The sequence below is a fragment of the Eurytemora carolleeae genome, unplaced genomic scaffold (assembly GCF_000591075.1).
Source record: "Eurytemora carolleeae unplaced genomic scaffold, Eaff_2.0 scaffold445, whole genome shotgun sequence".
NCBI classification, from domain to species: domain Eukaryota; kingdom Metazoa; phylum Arthropoda; class Copepoda; order Calanoida; family Temoridae; genus Eurytemora; species Eurytemora carolleeae.
In genome coordinates, this window is record NW_019396462.1 from 8,558 (window position 1) to 25,523 (window position 16,966).

General features: G+C 30.4%; 2 protein-coding genes across 2 annotated transcripts in view; both read right to left on the reverse strand.

Moving 5' to 3' along the window:
• Positions 1 to 661: 661 nt before the first annotated feature.
• LOC111703731 (uncharacterized) lies at positions 662 to 6,657 on the reverse strand. Its single transcript, XM_023475767.1, has 4 exons — positions 6,498 to 6,657; positions 4,244 to 4,408; positions 1,311 to 1,392; positions 662 to 837 (listed from the first exon to the last, which is right to left on the reverse strand). Exons 2-4 carry the CDS (start codon positions 4,322 to 4,324, stop codon positions 677 to 679), a joined length of 324 nt encoding a protein of 107 aa, XP_023331535.1. The 5' UTR covers positions 4,325 to 4,408; positions 6,498 to 6,657; the 3' UTR covers positions 662 to 676.
• Positions 6,658 to 8,778: 2,121 nt separating this feature from the next.
• LOC111703725 (uncharacterized) overlaps positions 8,779 to 16,966 on the reverse strand; it is a 25,282-nt gene continuing 17,094 nt past the window's right edge. The window contains exons 4-6 of the mRNA XM_023475762.1: positions 14,863 to 14,979; positions 9,709 to 9,824; positions 8,779 to 8,839 (exon numbers count right to left, since the gene is read on the reverse strand). Coding sequence (XP_023331530.1) covers positions 8,779 to 8,839; positions 9,709 to 9,824; positions 14,863 to 14,979 — 294 coding nt within the window. The remainder of the gene's footprint in view (positions 8,840 to 9,708; positions 9,825 to 14,862; positions 14,980 to 16,966) is intronic.

The following is a 16,966-nucleotide window of genomic DNA, read 5'->3' on the forward strand; positions in this document are numbered from 1 at the left end:
CGTTACGACGCTTCAAAGTTGACCCTGACTTAACAATTTATGAGACTTTTTGCAGGCTAAATCTATGTGCCCGGCCCCAAAAGCAAAGCTTACTGGTTTGATTAAACTCTTTAGCGAAGTTAACCGTGTATCCGTGTATCCAGGCTATCAAAGGATTGCAAACTTTAGAAATGTTTTGATTGCTGTTTGAAGAGAACATTAAATATTTATAGGATACTGATAGGTTTAGAACTTTCGGGTTTTATTTGCAATTCTTTATTTTTAAAACCATAAAATATATTGGAAACTTTATGATTTCATTGCTGGTAAAAGTTGGAATACCAAATCCCTGTCATTTTTTAGTTTGTAACGTTTTAAAGTTTTCTAGACAACACATTGCAGTTTTATTTTTATGTCATGGCTGGGCATCGTTGTTTTTAGTTTTTAAAATTCAGGAGTTTTTTGGCGTTTCAGAGAATCCAATTATTCATAGATTTTGCTTTTAACACACTATGCAAAAAATTTCTCTGGTCAAAAACATTTCTGAAAGTTTTTTTTAATCGACTAATTTTTGAAAAGAGGTTTTTATCGATATCTTTGGTCAGAGTAAAATTTTTAATAACTGTAACATACATCTCAATGGGCGATAACATATTTTTATTCAGTTTTTTAGTAAAATTAAATGCTTCTCTAGCCCCTAGAATACCTTGAACAACTTTGCTTTACCTAATTTAATAAAACACAGATAGATGTGAGAGATAATGAGCATGAATTCCAGAATCCATGTTGATGTAGGAACAGTGGCAGAGTCAGTTAACTGAGCATTCCCACCCTTTACCTTCAGGTTCATACTCGAGTCTAAACATAACATAATTTACCTTCAGGTTCATACTCGAGTCTAAACATGACATAATTTTCTCACAATTACGAGATAATTTATTTGGTGTACTGCCTCGTTTTGCCTTGTAAAGTCAGTATGTAATACAGGTCAGTCCGCTACTTCAAATCAACCGGAGTTCACAGTGATAAAATATTAGCCAAGGATGTATACATTTTATCAAGGGGGAGGGGGAGAGTTGGGGGGAATTACTTTATGCTGTGAGGAACATGGAGTTAACTATAAATATAGTAACAGAAAAAAGGCAGACCACTTTTTTTAAATGCCAGGACTACGGGAATTTTATGATTATTGCTTAAAGAATCATTCAATTTAACGTAAGTTAAAGAATATATGCCGTTCATAATTCTAAAGATCAAAGACGACCTTCACGTTGTCCATCTACTGTCCTGTCATGTTTCGTGGGACACCCTGTATTTCAGAGCTTTCTTACCTTCCGCCACATAAACCATAACAGGGGCTGGCTCTGAGTTAGATGGTCTGCACATGTACCGACCCTGGTCACCAGAACCCACCTGTACATAAAGGGATACATGTGTACATGTCAACCTTGTGAAGAGACTATTAACATAATCGTAAATGACCCTTAAATTAAATAATATAAAATAAATAATATTATCTTCAGATTTCAAGTTTCAAGAACTTTTTACATACAAATCAAGGCAATTTTCTTGCTTGTCGCAGCTTTGAAATCTATAAAATAGAACGGTATAGAGTATAGACAGAGTATTAAGTACTGGATAACAAGTTGAAATATGATCATTCGGTTGTTAGTAAATTGGTGCTTTTAGCCATCGATAATATTATTTTGAAAATAATGTCTTATACCGTTTTTATGGTTCTAATTGTTGCAACTATTAATTTCTTCTTCCCCTGATTATATATTATGCTGCTTAATCTCAATGTTTATTACCCTACATTACCATTAATTGTACTCATGAACTGGAATATTAAATTGACTGTAAGTGTAATTAATTGCACTAATGAACTGGAATATTAAAGGGACTGTAAGTGTAATTAATTGCTAATGAACTGGAATATTAAAGGGACTGTAAGTGTAATTAATTGTACTACTGAACTGGAATATTAAAGGGACTGTAAGTGTAATTAATTGAACTAATGAGCTGGAATATTAAAGGAACTGTAAGTGTAATTTTGTCCTCTATGCAAAGAGGGCTGACAATGTGGTCATCAATTAAGAGCGTTTGAGTAGATTTAACATAGATATGTCAGACATCTTTTATCAGTCTAAGGTCACTATAGTTTCAGTAGAAGTGAATATTTCCATTTACTGACAGCGCCGATTGAAGGATTCATATCTCTAATTGAATAATGAGATAGATGGAAAGATAAATGTTACCGCCATGCAATTTTCTATTGGTTCAAAATAGACAATATATACATGACTGAACCCTGGTTGGATCAGGCACTAATGGACTCGGCATACAGGAGTGAGGTTTAAAGGGTACCGTTGTAAATTGGAGATACTCCTCTTTAAATAGAAGGTAACTTGAAATTACGCATATGCAGGCCCTTTAAGGAATGCACCATGACTAAACCTAAGAACTTGAGAATATTTGTACACAGAGTTACTCACAAAGAATTAAACTTCAAAGACGACTTTAAATATTCTAAATGGGGTCTGCTTCATCACATTCTAAACTGTGTCTGCTAAGCCAAATTCTAAAATGAGTCTGCTAAACCATATTCTAAACTAATTTACATCAAATTCTAAACTGGGTCTGCTACACTAAATTCTAAACTTATATACATCATATCCTAAACTGGGTCTGCTAAACCATATTCTAAACTGGGTCTTAATACATGATATTCTAAACTTGGTCTGCTAAAACATATTCTAAACTGGATCTGATACATGATATTCTAAACTGGGCCTTCTAAAACATATTCTAAACTGGGTCTGCTAAACACTTCAACCATAAAAACTATTTAAATTTAGTTTTATGGCGTTTAAGGTTATGTAGCATTTTTGTATATGTGCATGAGACCCCTAAAGTTTTTAAAAGAGCTTTGTCATTTTTTTAATCTGCATATTTTTGCAGAATGCAACGTTGTTTGATTTCAAATACAAAACCAATAACTATTAAACAATAGACATAATTTTTAAATGGAAACTTAAAAATGTTTAATTCCCTTTGAAAGCTTGAATTTTATAGTTTAAAATGATAGCTATAAAAAAATGGACATGAATGCCTCGATATAAACCCTTTAAATATTTTTCTTTTTATTTATTATTATCATTATTATTTATTCAATTTCTAGAAAGAGCGATTTGTTGATTTCTACAGTAATACATTAATTAAGAGCTACAGTTGTGTCATTGATATCTATATATATCGCTCATATGAATATAAAACTTAATGAACTGATAACTCGCCGCATATTTTCTTTTCAACATATTTTTGCAACCTGATAAATCTAACCTTTGATTTACAAACACTTTCACAAATGATCTGTCAAAATTCGTTGTTTGATTTTCAAAATCAGGTTGTAAAATCAGGTTGTAAAACAAGGTTGTAAAATCAGGTTGTAAAATCAGGTTGTAAAATCAGGTTGTAAAATCAGGTTGTAAAATCAGATTGTAAAATCAGGTTGTAAAATTAGGTTGTAGAATCAGGTTGTAAAATCAGGTTGTAAAATCAGGTTGTAAAATCAGGTTGTAAAATCAGGTTGTAAAATCAAGTTGTAAAATCAGGTTGTAGAATCAGGTTGTAAAATCAGGTTGTAAAATTACGTTGTAAAATCAGGTTGTAAAAGAATAGAAGGTTTGAGAGGCGAGTTGCTTTGTGCAGGACTAAGACTAAGCAAAGTTATAAAAGAATATTTAGTAGCAAGGATAGATGAGCTGCGCGTGAAAGTATGAATAGGAAAGATGCCCTGCGCGTGAAAGTATGAATATGTAAGATGAGCTGCGCGTGAAAGTATATATGTGCATTCTGTGTGATAGAAACCTTTAAAGAACTCAATGCTATATATATAGTTTTTTAATGTTAAATGATGATTGATTAATCGTGTAATTAAATTATAATTATTTAAAACAGCAGGGTACAATAAATGTATGAAATATGATGTTATAAACTTGATATATTTGAAACTAAATATGTTGATAAAACCTTTAAAAATTAATAAATGTATAAAGTAACAATGCAAATGTCTACCAATTAAGTTTATATAGGTAGTAAAAATAAAAGGATAGACATTTGAATTTTACTTAAACCTAGTATTCAAAATGTCCCTTGGAAATTTTGATTTTTCGATATAAAGACAAACGAACGAAAAAGGAAAATTTCTGGAATTGGCGCAAAGAAGTAATAATTTCTATGTAGAAATTAAAAAAAGATTTACCTTGTGAATCAAAAGAGTACTTTTAAACCCTGTATACTTGACATTAACGTCCTTGTTCTCCATTTTCTCCTGGTTGTCCATCCACTCGTCGTCCTCCTCCTTCCACTCCTCCACTTCGGAGTTGACCACAGATATTCCACCCCGAGCAGAGGTGTAGTCTATTGTCTAAACAAAGAAATTAATTACTCGCCTTAAACTCTAATTTTCTTATCTCTAAATATACTGTTGCAACCTGATCAACTTTGATTGTTGTATATCAAAGAACAAGGTAAGAAATGAGGGCGGGCGTTTATATGTTTAGGGATTTTTGAGACTAAATCCTTCTTCCCCCTTAAAGAAATAATATACAAGGAACGGAAACACTAAGTCTGTTTACAATCCTCCTGAGACAATACAGTACACTACAGTACACTACAGTACAATACAGTACAATACAGTACACTAAGTCTGTTTACAATCCTCCTGAGACAATACAGTACACAAATACAGTACAATACAGTACAATACAGTACAATACAGTACAATACAGTACAATACAGTACACTAAGTCTGTTTACAATCCTCCTGAGACAATACAGTACACAAATACAGTACAATACAGTACAATACAGTACAATACAGTACAATACAGTACAATACAGTACACTAAGTCTGTTTATAACCCTCCTGAGACAATACAGTACACAAATGCATTATCTACGTTTGAAGCAGTTATTTTTTTGCTTTATAAAAAGAGTTTTTTTTATATAAATACAATTAACTAAATCACATCATAGAACTAAAAGCAATGTCAAGGGCGTAAACAGTAATTTGTCTGAGGGGGAATTTTAAGTACAACGGGGGGCTTAGCCACATAGCCCTCCTCCCTTGTATACGCCTCTGAGACATACCATACTTTTTTTCAAGTGTTTTTCGAAATGTGACAATTTAATAACTATGTAACAGCTGAAAAGATAAAAAGAACATAATTTTAATTCAAGAAAAAATGAATTTCATTTTTAGAGTAGGTGTGGATTAAATCAAATAAAGAGCTTTTTGAAATGGAATTAGGGCTGATTTTGAAGTACAATCTTTGACATAGTCAAATCATTCATTAAAGTTACGATTTGGAAAAAAAATATAATTATTGCCACCAAAAATTCGCAAAGATAGGATAAACAGTTGAAACCTTTCCAGATTCCCACTCAGTAAATAAATTTCACCGGAAATTAAAAATTCCTCAACCTCAACTATTTCTAAAAATTGTTTTGGACTAGGTCTATAAACCAAAGTTTAGAATTCAAATCTAAAGGTTAGGACTACCGTATAAAATAAGGTGTCAGAATTAGGTATTCACCCTTATATTATAAATCAAGCAATGATCAATGAAAATGCATAAAAGACCTTTTTGTAAAAAAAAGTGTTATCATAGATTTGCAATTTGTATATTGTGAAGCATAATTCTAATTAAAAATGGACAATGTTATAAATAGCTATTCTATTTTTAGAAGGACACTGATTAATAAACAGGGTTAAAAATCAAATAGTTTTTAGCAGTAGGTTAAAAATAACTTATTTAATGAAATGGGTCTGTTCATTGGCCTATGAGTCATAAAATGAGTCTAAAACTCTTCCTATTTCATAGTTTTCTGTAGACATTTACAGAATTGTTAAGAATTATAGTTTAAGACTACGTCAGGACTCATTAATTATCAACTATATTAAAACCTTATTTGCGATACTCAGCAACAAATGTATGTTCAAATATTAATGGAAACCGTTAAAAAGAAATAACAAAATTTCCCGCCATTCCAGACAGCTGAGATACGGTCATAAGACCCTTTCGATTTATGACTCAGGAATTGTTAGTTAGTCAAATCCGTTCCGAGCCGCAGTTATATTGTTTGAATGATATGATATGTTCCAAACCCCATAAACAGGTTTTCGAATCAGAAAATATTTTGTTTACGTTCTATCATAAATCAGTCTCAGCTTACGCCAAACTTATGTAAATTGGGTTGAAAAGCTCTTTGAAAAAAACATATTTGGGATAAAAATGGTTTCAATTATTTATTGAACATTTTCTAACAGGACACTTTATTTCTATCACTACCCTTCATTTGTTAAAACTTAGCACTAAAAAAACAAAGAAACTGATTATTGACACAAACAATAATCTTGAAATCCTATAAATAAATTTAGCATTAAGAAAATAAAATTTTCTCGCGAGAAATCAGTTTCTCTATTATTTTTTATCAAAAAATATCCCTTTTACCTGATTTTTGAAGAACCAGAGAAGATAATGTGGTTTAAGCTTTGAATTCTCCACTAGGCATGTCAGGTTAAGTGTACTGCCTTGCTCTACATGTACCTCTCCACCAGATACTATAGTAGTTCGGGGACCTGCATGTACATTATGTACGTTAGATTTAAGTGGTAATAAATGTGTACAATAAATTTGAGTTATTATTTATGTTCATTAGATTTGAGTTTGTATTTATGTCCATTAGATTTGAGTTTGTAGTTATGTACGTTAGATTTGAGTTTTTATACATGAGCATTAGATTCTAGTTTTTATTCTTGTACAGTATATTTGAGTTTTAAATCCTGTACATTACATTTGAGTTTTTATTCTTGAAATTGTCCAAAAGCCAGAAAATATTGATACAAAATTAGTTCAGTTTAAACTGTAAATTAATTACTTAATTCAAAAGAAAACTTGAAACCATAAATCTGTGAAAAAAATGTATGTTGAAAAAATTGTCTAAAACATAGGATTTTATTTATTGCTTGAAGTTCCATTGAAGATCCATTTAAATGAATAAATGATAAGATTGACTTTAAATTATGATTTATATGTCTGATTCTCTTCAATAACTGATCCAGTGGCCGAATTTAAAGAATTTGAGCGGCGGTTTAAATTTAAGCCGCGGTTTAAATATGGTTGGTTCCACTTAAAATTGTATCAAATGTTTCAAGATTTAAGCCGGCGCTTAATTTAAACCAGGTTTTGGCGGATTTAAACCGCGGCTCAAATTCTTTAAATTCCATCTCAGAGTAGAAAACTTTTGAAAAGACGAAATAATTTTTAATTGATTCCTAAGAGCTAAAGTATGTCTATGTTAATACCAAATATGTCTAATACCCTTTCTTGCAAAGACTATTTCAGAGGGCCAAATAAACTGAACTTAGAAATTATAAAGAATGGAATATTTTACGTTCAAAAGTTCTTAGAATGAGAGATTAGTAATCATTCGTCAGCGGTTTTATTTCAATATAGACACTATAGACAGATTAAACAAGATAAACTTACAAATTAAAAAATTTTAGTTTCAAAGCCTCATCTTATTCAAAAGATCCCGATTCTGATCATTTTATTTGATAACTTTGAATAAATGATTTTAGAATAAATTTTTCATTACTTAATATCTCTAAAGTTTACTGTATATTTACTGTAATTAAAAACCATTGACAACATGGCAATGAATGAAATTAAAAAAGAAAATAAGAAAGAAGCGGAATTAAAACAGATTCAGAATAAAATAAAAGGCAGAAAAATTTGGATGAGTAAAAATGAGGAAAGAAAGAGAAACAGAGGACAAACGGACAAAGAACGACGAGAAAATGTGAAATGGACTGAAAAAAATAAGACTGTTTAAAGAAAAAAAAACGATCCATGAAAATACAAAATCAAGACAGACAAGCGTGGGATAATGAAAACAAGAAATACAAGCGGAAATTTAAAAATTGTTGAACTAAGCATCTCCAGGCCTAATGATGCTTGTAGGACAGGATAATAATTAAGAACAATGTATTTAGTTTCCCAGTAAAATCTACAATATAAGCATACATTCAGAAACTGAAGTCTTACAACAAAAACAGATTTCTCAATCCTGATATCATTGCAACCTGATGTCGTAGACTTTAGAAATTTCAAACTATGATTCTAAGTTTGAATTATAAAAGGTTTACACTATCAGGTTACAAAGATTTAGGGAATAGTAAATTTGATTTGTGGCTAGAACTCATACCTTCAAGAAAAAATTGAGAGAAATAGAGAGAATTGACGAAAAAAATAATAAATAGAATAAGAAAAGAATAATAGAAGAAAATCTGAAAAATAAAATAATAATGTTGGGCGAATGTAAAGTATTAAGGCCGGGGAGAATGGGTGAATTTTAGAGAATTAAAATGAATTTTAGAGAATTATAGAGAATTGGAGAGAATTGAAGAGACTTGGAAAGAATTATAAAGAATTAGATAGAATTGAAGAGAATTGGAAAGAATCAGAGAGAATTGGAGGGAATTGGAGAGAATCGGAGAAAACCGGAGAGAATCAGAGAGAATCGGAGAAAACCAGAGAGAATTAGAGAGAAATTAAGATATCGGAGAATTAAAGAGAATAATCAGACTGTGTGGCAAAAACTCAATTACTTTCCAACCAAATGTTTGGACGCAACGGGGAGCATCTTGAATTTTTCCCAAGTATAATCTTGTAAAATAAAGTTATTAAATTACAGTAGTCTGCAGGGAGGATATTAAAGGAAGGCGGATGTCTACTTCGTATAGTAGNTTCTTTCCCGGACACTGTCAACAGTTTCTCCATTGGTAAAATATCTGAACAATAACTTGTTTATTTACAACTCAGGATAAATTTGAAAAACATGATTTTTCATTTTGCAAAGTTAAAAAAAATTAGAGAGAGAAAATTTGCAGAACTTGGTGGTTGTGGTGAAACTATAATTGATACGCGACCACAAAATAAACAGAAAAATTATTCTATTTAATCAAGAATTGGATTCTTTTTATAAAAATTTATTCTAAACTTATCATAACTCAACATAAATTTTAGGAAATAAAACGTCTTCTTAAAAAATGAGGAGTAAGGAGTAAGGGACTGAACAAAATAAAAATAAATAGAAAATAATGTCAAAGTTTTTAGAAGATATTTTTAACAAGAAGTTTACAAAAGCGTACAATAATTAGCTCATTTAGATTTTATTTTATTTTATTTCAGTTAAATAAATAAATTAGGAATTAAGTCAAAAACTCTGATTTTCTAATCCTTATGTATTTGCAACATGAAATGTCGTCTTGAAATTGATTAAAAAATGTATGACAGCTGTAATGCTTCATCATGAGTCTGCACAAAAAGAAAGTTTTTTGATAATTCTTATGAAACTGTTTTTTTTTTTTTATTTTTAATTCAAGCTAAGTTAATGGCAATTGATATATTAAACTCGTTTTTCCGCTGGATTTGATCTTAAATATGTTGAAAATACGACATTATAAAAAACTCTTGCTATGTATTCATATATCTGGGAATCACTGTGGAAGAAAATATTTCAAAATAGATCAATTCGGTCAATTTCCTTCCTTTTCTCAGCTGCATAAATCTTCAATTAACTTTAACAGAGAAAAAAATCTGACAGCAAACTCTTTTGAAATTACTTCTGCAGACTCTTAAACCCTGGAAATTGTTCTGCAAAGTGCAACCCCAATCGGGGACAAAACTTGCTTTTTTTAGAATAAAAATAACTTTAAATATTTGAACTCCCTGGCATTCGTACATACCACTGTCCTCCTCTTTCAAGAACTTGATCTAAATAAACCATAGTTATTAACACAAACCGAGCAGTTGGAGTTATTTATCTTTTATTTGTATGCATTATCTAGAATTAAACATATGAAGGGGGCACTGCAAACTAGACAGAAGAAGATTAAACATGTACGTGCAACATTAAAGGGAGTGTTCGCGAAAAATTAAAGAGNAGTTAATTTTTAAAAACACCATAATTGAAATAATTAGTTTTGAAAGTTATACACATTTGTATGTAGTTAATACTTTCGCTGACAGTGCCTTTAAGAACTTTTTTGTTCTATATTCTTCGGATTTAGTTTGAAAGAATTTCTCCATAAAGAAATCACCATTTTTACTTTCAAATCAACCTTTTTGTTTTAGTTCTTGCGTGAAGCAATAATTGTGGCGAAAAATGTTGCTGAGTTGCGGATCATCTTTGCATCGTTAAAGCATGGTTAGATGAGAAATATAATTTTCCAGATTTAAAACCATTAAAAAACTTATATTTAGCATTGAATAGATTGTTGGATTTAATTAAGTTTATTTGATTTAACCCAATTTGAATAAACTTTTTTCCATTCATGCAGCAATTTAGTCAGGTTGATGTGGCGCTTTATTAAACAAGTTAAATGTGGTTGTTATAGTGGTACAACATAAAGTTTAAAGTCTTATGAATAATAACATTTTCAACTTAGTTCTATGGCGATTTATTTTCGAACGAACGTGCTTTGTTGAAATATCTGAACTTTCCCTTTTTTGAGGATTCTTGTAAATAATCCTTGTCCCCTGAGGCGAACCAATATCTATTTGGGGTATTTATTGCATCATAAATGCTAGATATTAAATATAATTTATGTTTTGAACAAAAGATATAAATTCGAATAAGATATCCAGAGAAATTGTTTAAATTGAATTCTTCTGTTTTTAAAGATTTAATGAAATAAAAATAAAAATGATGGATGTTAAGACCAAAACCAAAATATGTTAACATTATTTAATCAAATTTGAATCAAGAGTTCTTAGTCCTTTATCTTATCAGTGTCCTAATTTAATGAATTTAAACCGCGTCTCAAATCCCCCAAAACCAGCTTAAATTGAGCGCCAGCATAAATTTTGAAAACTTGAATACAATTTTAAAAGGAACCAACCATATTTGAGCCACGGCTTAAATTGAAGTCACGTCTCAAATTCTTTAAATTCGGCCTCAGATTTAAAATGGAGGGTCACTTCAAACCAAGCTTACAGTCCCTTTAATTCCTAAATTCCAATCTTTGGTTTACTAATCTAGATTCAATCATATAATCCAGCTCAGCAAGAACTTAGAACCCAACTCACAGCTGTTTCAAATTATTCCCGATTACCCTTGTAAGCTAACATGGTGTTATGCAATAGGAAAACGAAATTGGAAAAATTAAGTATTTAGAGTTTTAAAGTATTTAAAGTATTTAAAGTATTTAAAGTATTAAAAGTATTTAAAGTATTTAAAGTATTAAAAGTATTTAAAGTATTTAAAGTATTCAAAGTATTTAAAGTATTTAAAGTATTCAAAGTATTTAAAGTATTTAAAGTATTCAAAGTATTCAAAGTATTAAAAGTATTTAAAGTATTAAAAGTATTTAAAGTATTTAAAGGATTTAAAGTATTTAAAGTATTTAAAGTATTTAAAGTATTTAAAGTATTTAAAGTATTTAAAGTATTCACAATGAATTCTATTAGAGTAACAATTTTTGAAGAAAACAGTAAAAATGGAGTATATTAATCAAAGTTGTATACACTACAGTATCCTTCCTTTTTATATATAAAAATACAATTAAAGTTTGTCTTTAAATGGGGGGGCAGATTTTTTGGAATATGAAAAACATCAGTGTTTTACATTCAGAAATTTGTTTAAAGGGACTGTCAGTGTAATTAAAGGGACCCTCCATCCAAAGATGGCAACGCCCGATTTACAACGGTGCTCTTGAAGTCCTTAATCTAAAGTGGAAGATATTGTTGTTTTTTTTTTCTTGAAAAGAGTGTAACTTTGTCAATTTTCTTCCTTGTTACTACTTTCAGAAACCGTAATTGAAAATTATAAACATTGGAGTGTTTAGTTCTAATAATTCCTACATACTTTCCCGCAGTATAGGAATGCGCTTAAGTCACTTTTGTAAAGAACCCACAGTTGAAAATCATGCAGTATCTAGAATTATAAACATTGATATCTAATTCATACTTGATCTCAAAACTTTTATGGGTACCGTTGTGTGATCGGCCATCTTTGAACAGAGGGAATTAGTGTAATGAAGGAAGGGAATATGCTGAGGATATTTATAATTGTTCTGTATTATAACAAATATCTAGAAGGAACTAGAAATTGGGAGTCCTTTCGCCCACTGTTTTCTAATTGACTATAGAATTTTTTTAATTCAGCTTAATTTTGGTAAAATTTTAAATTGAGCTTAATTTTGGTAAAAACATCTTTATCGCCTATTGACGGAATCCACACTATTGTTAAAGCTTTCTTTATTGCTCCTCAGTTTTGAAAATACATGTTAAAGTAAGTCACATGAAGCGCTAGAAAAATTGATCTCATCGCGCCCACTTTAGTGAAAATGAAGTATTAAGTTCACTAATCATTTCAAGCGCTTCATAGCTAATTGAGGAGTGCGCATGTGCAAAGGTTCACCTATAACTCTTATCTTGACTATCATCTTAAAAAATTTGGGATTTTAAGGACCAGTAATATAATTGGTTTTTTTAAATTTATTTTTTTTAGTGAATAGGGTAGACTACAGGGCGGTAAAAAGTCTATCCGTGTTTTAAAAATCTTAAATAAACTTTTTGACATAAGCTACAGATATGAAAATTACATTTTTGAAAAGCCCTTGAAAAATGGACTTAAAAACACGTCACTTATTAATATTTGTCAAAAACAACAAAAAAAAGTTTAGATTTTCCCGATCATTTTTTTCCATTTATTCCAACCTTCCTAAACGAATAAAAATGGTCGTTTTTAAAATCGATCTTTATTGCACATTGAAAAAGTTCGTTGTTTCGTTAACGAAGTAGGTAGATTTTAATTTTTGACGATCGTCAACGACGACCCTTGTTAAAGGTTGTTAACGACCTTTTTAAGACGAAATTGATGTTTCGGTAGGAAAATTCTTAGATTAGACATCGCTTATGGTCAGAAAGCATTCAGGTGATTTCTCTCGATAAATATAAAAAAACATTTAAGAGAATATCATAAACTTATCTTTAAGGAAAAAATAATATGATAAAACTCATATTCATTTCAAAAACGATTATTGTAAAAACTATTGTTTTTAGCTTTTTAAAAGATCAATACTAGTGGTTCGTTTTCAAAAACGATAGTTTTTTGTTAAAACCAAAACGATCGTTTTAGAAAAACGTAAAATGATAGTTTTTCGATCTTTTTTTGATCGTTTTTTTAAACGATTAACAATCCTACCCCCAGGCAAAACATTCACTCAGACCCCCAATTTTTATAGCATTAAATTCATTAAATGTCGTCTTCCTATTTAACAGTTTTATGGGTCTCACTATATTTAATTTGATATTTGGAAGGGAATTCAGGATTCTAAATGCCAAGAATTTTGCACTTTCTTCAAAACATAATTAGCATCGTTAACTCACTTCAATACACTTATAGCCTTTTATAATATTAGTCGAATTCTAGAGGGACAGACTTAAATTATTGAAAAACACTTCCCCCTTTTCATATACTTTCCTCTTCTCAATCTCCTTTTATCAACTTAAAACTATTTACTCTTCTCTTTGGTACATTTTTAATAATCTTCACTTAAATGCATCAAAAGCACTCTGTAACTGTTCTGTACCTCATCCCCCTCTTTTCTTTTAATTTTCTAATTAAGTATATGATAATGATTTATATATGATGTTATACCTTACATCTACCACCTTAATTTGAAATGTCATATTTCTTAATAAATTCTTCTATGTATCTTTTAAACTTCTCCTTTTGATAAATTACAGAAAAGTTTGTTCATCTGTAAACATTTTTCTTATCCTTTACTTTATTTAAAAATTTGAGTCTTTTCCACAACCTCAACTTGTCTAATCTTATCATTGCAACTTGTACGTGTAAACCTTTGGTATTTCAAGCTTAGATATTTGATCTGATAGAGTTCATAGTTTGAAATATCAAAGGTCTATGACATTGGGTGAAAAGGTAGAAAATAAGAGTTTCTGACAAAGACTCAATTAATTTCTATATTTTTAACCTAATTATTATGTTTTAAATTCATCCGTAAATATAATTTTAACCTGTAGATGCACCCTTAACTTTTCTCTTTTCTTTACCATTTCTCTAATTTTAATCCTCTCTTTTTTCTAATGTATTCTACCTCATTGGAGCTCCTTTCTAAAGTATTCTACAAAATTGGAGGTTCTTTCTAAAGTATTTTAACTAATTGGAGCGCCTTTCTAAAGTATACGACCAAATTGGAGCTCCTTTCTAAAGTATCCGACCTTGTTGGAGCTCCTTTCTAAAGTATCTGACCTAATTGGAGCTCCTTTCTAAAGTATTCCGACCTTTTCGGAGCTCCTTCATACATTATCCAACATAATTGGAGCTCCTTTTATTATAAAATATCCTACCTAATTGGATCCCCTTTCAATAGTAGTACTTTGAGCTCCTTGCTATTCCTAATCCTAATGTCTTTGTTTAATCCTTCCATTAAAAAGTTTCACAGAAAGTTCATTTCCAGGATTTTATGGCAGGTTCTTCAACAACTTTATAAATAAAATCAAGATTTTAACAGAATTTATTTATTTAAACGAAAGGTTTGCCAATGTATATCTTGAAAATTATGAGGGTTTTTAATTCACAATATTAACTGCGAATTATGATCGTGCACGAGAAATTTCGAAAAAATATCTCAAATTGTATGCAACTTCTCTTGTATGCAAAATATACAATTTATTTTAAACAACCTAACCTGGTTAGGCGGGTAAAAAACTTGTTTGATTGCTCATACATCATACCTTATTCTTTGTAGTTCTCTAAATGGAAAGTCACTTGAAAATCTCTCACCTGAAGAATCCATTCGTCAGTAGATGGATTGTAGATAGATTGATAGCGTAGATCAGCTGTATAGGTGTATCGACCCACTGTGAGGATATGTAGATCAGAGTGTCGTATCCAGGATATCTAAATATATTTATATATCAGCCCACTGTGAGGATATGTAGATCAGAGTGCTGTATCCAGGATATCTAAATATATTTATATATCGGCCCACTGTATGGATATGTAGATCAGAGTGTCGTATCCAGGATATCTAAATTTATTTATATATCGGCCCACTGTGAGGATATGTAGATCAGAGTGCCGTATCCAGGATATCTAAATATATTCATATATCAGCCCACTGTGATGATAGGTACATTGTGAGGTTTTATCCATGATATCTAAATAAATTTATAAATCGGCCCACTGCAAGATGATATGTATACAAAGGAAATATATGCCACAATACCGTATTCAAAAAATCAAAGCAAAAGGAATAAAAGTGTATTTTGTGTCCTTTTCCTTGCCATCCAATAAACTATACAATATTGTACTGTATTGTATCCAGGCTAACTCTAAAGAATACAATAAAATGTTATAATCTATCAGATAAAATGTCAAATATACAATATTGTACTGTATTGTATCCGGGTTAACTCTAAAGAACACAATAAAATGTTCTAATCTATCAGATAAAATGTCAAATATACAATATTGTACTGTATTGTATCCGGGTTAGCTCTAAAGAATACAATAAAATGTTCTAATCTATCAGATAAAATGTCATCTATAACGTAAGCGTCTTAAACAACCTATATGAAATTATAATATCTATTTCAGATTTGTTTGTAAAGTTTTTTTTTTCAATACATAGTCAGATACTATTGGCTCATCACAATAAAGGTTTTATACAGGGTGTCCCACGAAACATGACAGAGAGATATATTTGAAATAATTTGCAACCTTTATTTGTTTATCTGCTTTAAAAAAATAATAACGAAATTTTTTAATTTTGCCGCAACATATTTCAAGCAACAAAGATGATCTTCAATTCGGCTATTTTGCTGGGACACCCTGTTGGTAAAATTTCCTGGAAAAGTAATATTTCTCTAATCAGAAAATCAGCTGATCCCAGCTTGAATCCTCTTGGTTCCCTCTCTCAAAGCTGATTTATTCCCGGAGATTTGTTAAATCCCAATTTTATACTTTTGTTCGACCATCAGGGGAATTAGATAGATAAACAGAGAGATAGATAGATTTAAACAACCATCATTGTATGGACTGGGCGCCGTTAAAAAAAAAGATAATATTTTTAAAAACCCAAAGGGGTTTTCTGCCAAAGAGCGAATTAAAAAATTATTCATTAATAATGAGAACTGTATTTCAAGATCAAAGGTAAACGAACAGGGAATGAACGGGGTTTTAACTTTAATCACCATCTATGATTAACAACTAATAAAGTGAACTAAATTATTGTTGACATTCTAAATTTTTAAATTGTCATAAAACGAGGGCAGAAAAGTGTTTACAAACGATAAGTCCACTTTTGTTAACGATTGATTTTCGTAACGTCGTTAACAGCCTCAACGTTTGTAAACGGTCGGTAAACCTCCATTATAATCGTTGATTCTTAAAAACTAATTTTTGAAATTGGAGGATTCAGGGAAGGCCAAATATGGAACAAATGATCCGCCTATAAGCTCTCAATATTCATTATAGTTTCGATGTAAATAAAGAATTCTGATGCCAAATGAACAGAATTTGAGCCGAGGTTTAAATTAAAGCCACGGCTCAAATATGGTTGGTTCCATTTCGGGCACTGGTTAGTGTTTACCACTAATTTACATATGGATCTCTAATTGGATTATAAAATTTGAATAGATAGATATATTATAAATAGATCATACCAAGACTATGCCCACCCCTAACCATTTGTTTAATTTATTGAAAAGGTAAAATTACTTGTACGACTATATCGACCTTGTATAGTTTATCTATTCGACCTCGTATAATTTATCAATTCGACCTCATAAAATTTATCAATTTGACCTCTTATAGTTATCTGTGTGTGCAGAAACATCTAAAACACTATAAATATGTAATATATATATATATATATATATATATA

Bases quoted from the DNA above. Each gene is read 5' to 3' on its own strand.
- LOC111703731 (XM_023475767.1), bottom strand. From the start codon at position 4,324: ATGGACAACCAGGAGAAAATGGAGAACAAGGACGTTAATGTCAAGTAT. The intron at 1,393-4,243 runs GTAAATCTTTTT...CTTTATGTACAG, and splicing joins GTACTCTTTTGATTCACAAG to GTGGGTTCTGGTGACCAGGG. The intron at 838-1,310 runs GTAAGAAAGCTC...TGTTATGTTTAG, and splicing joins TATGGTTTATGTGGCGGAAG to ACTCGAGTATGAACCTGAAG.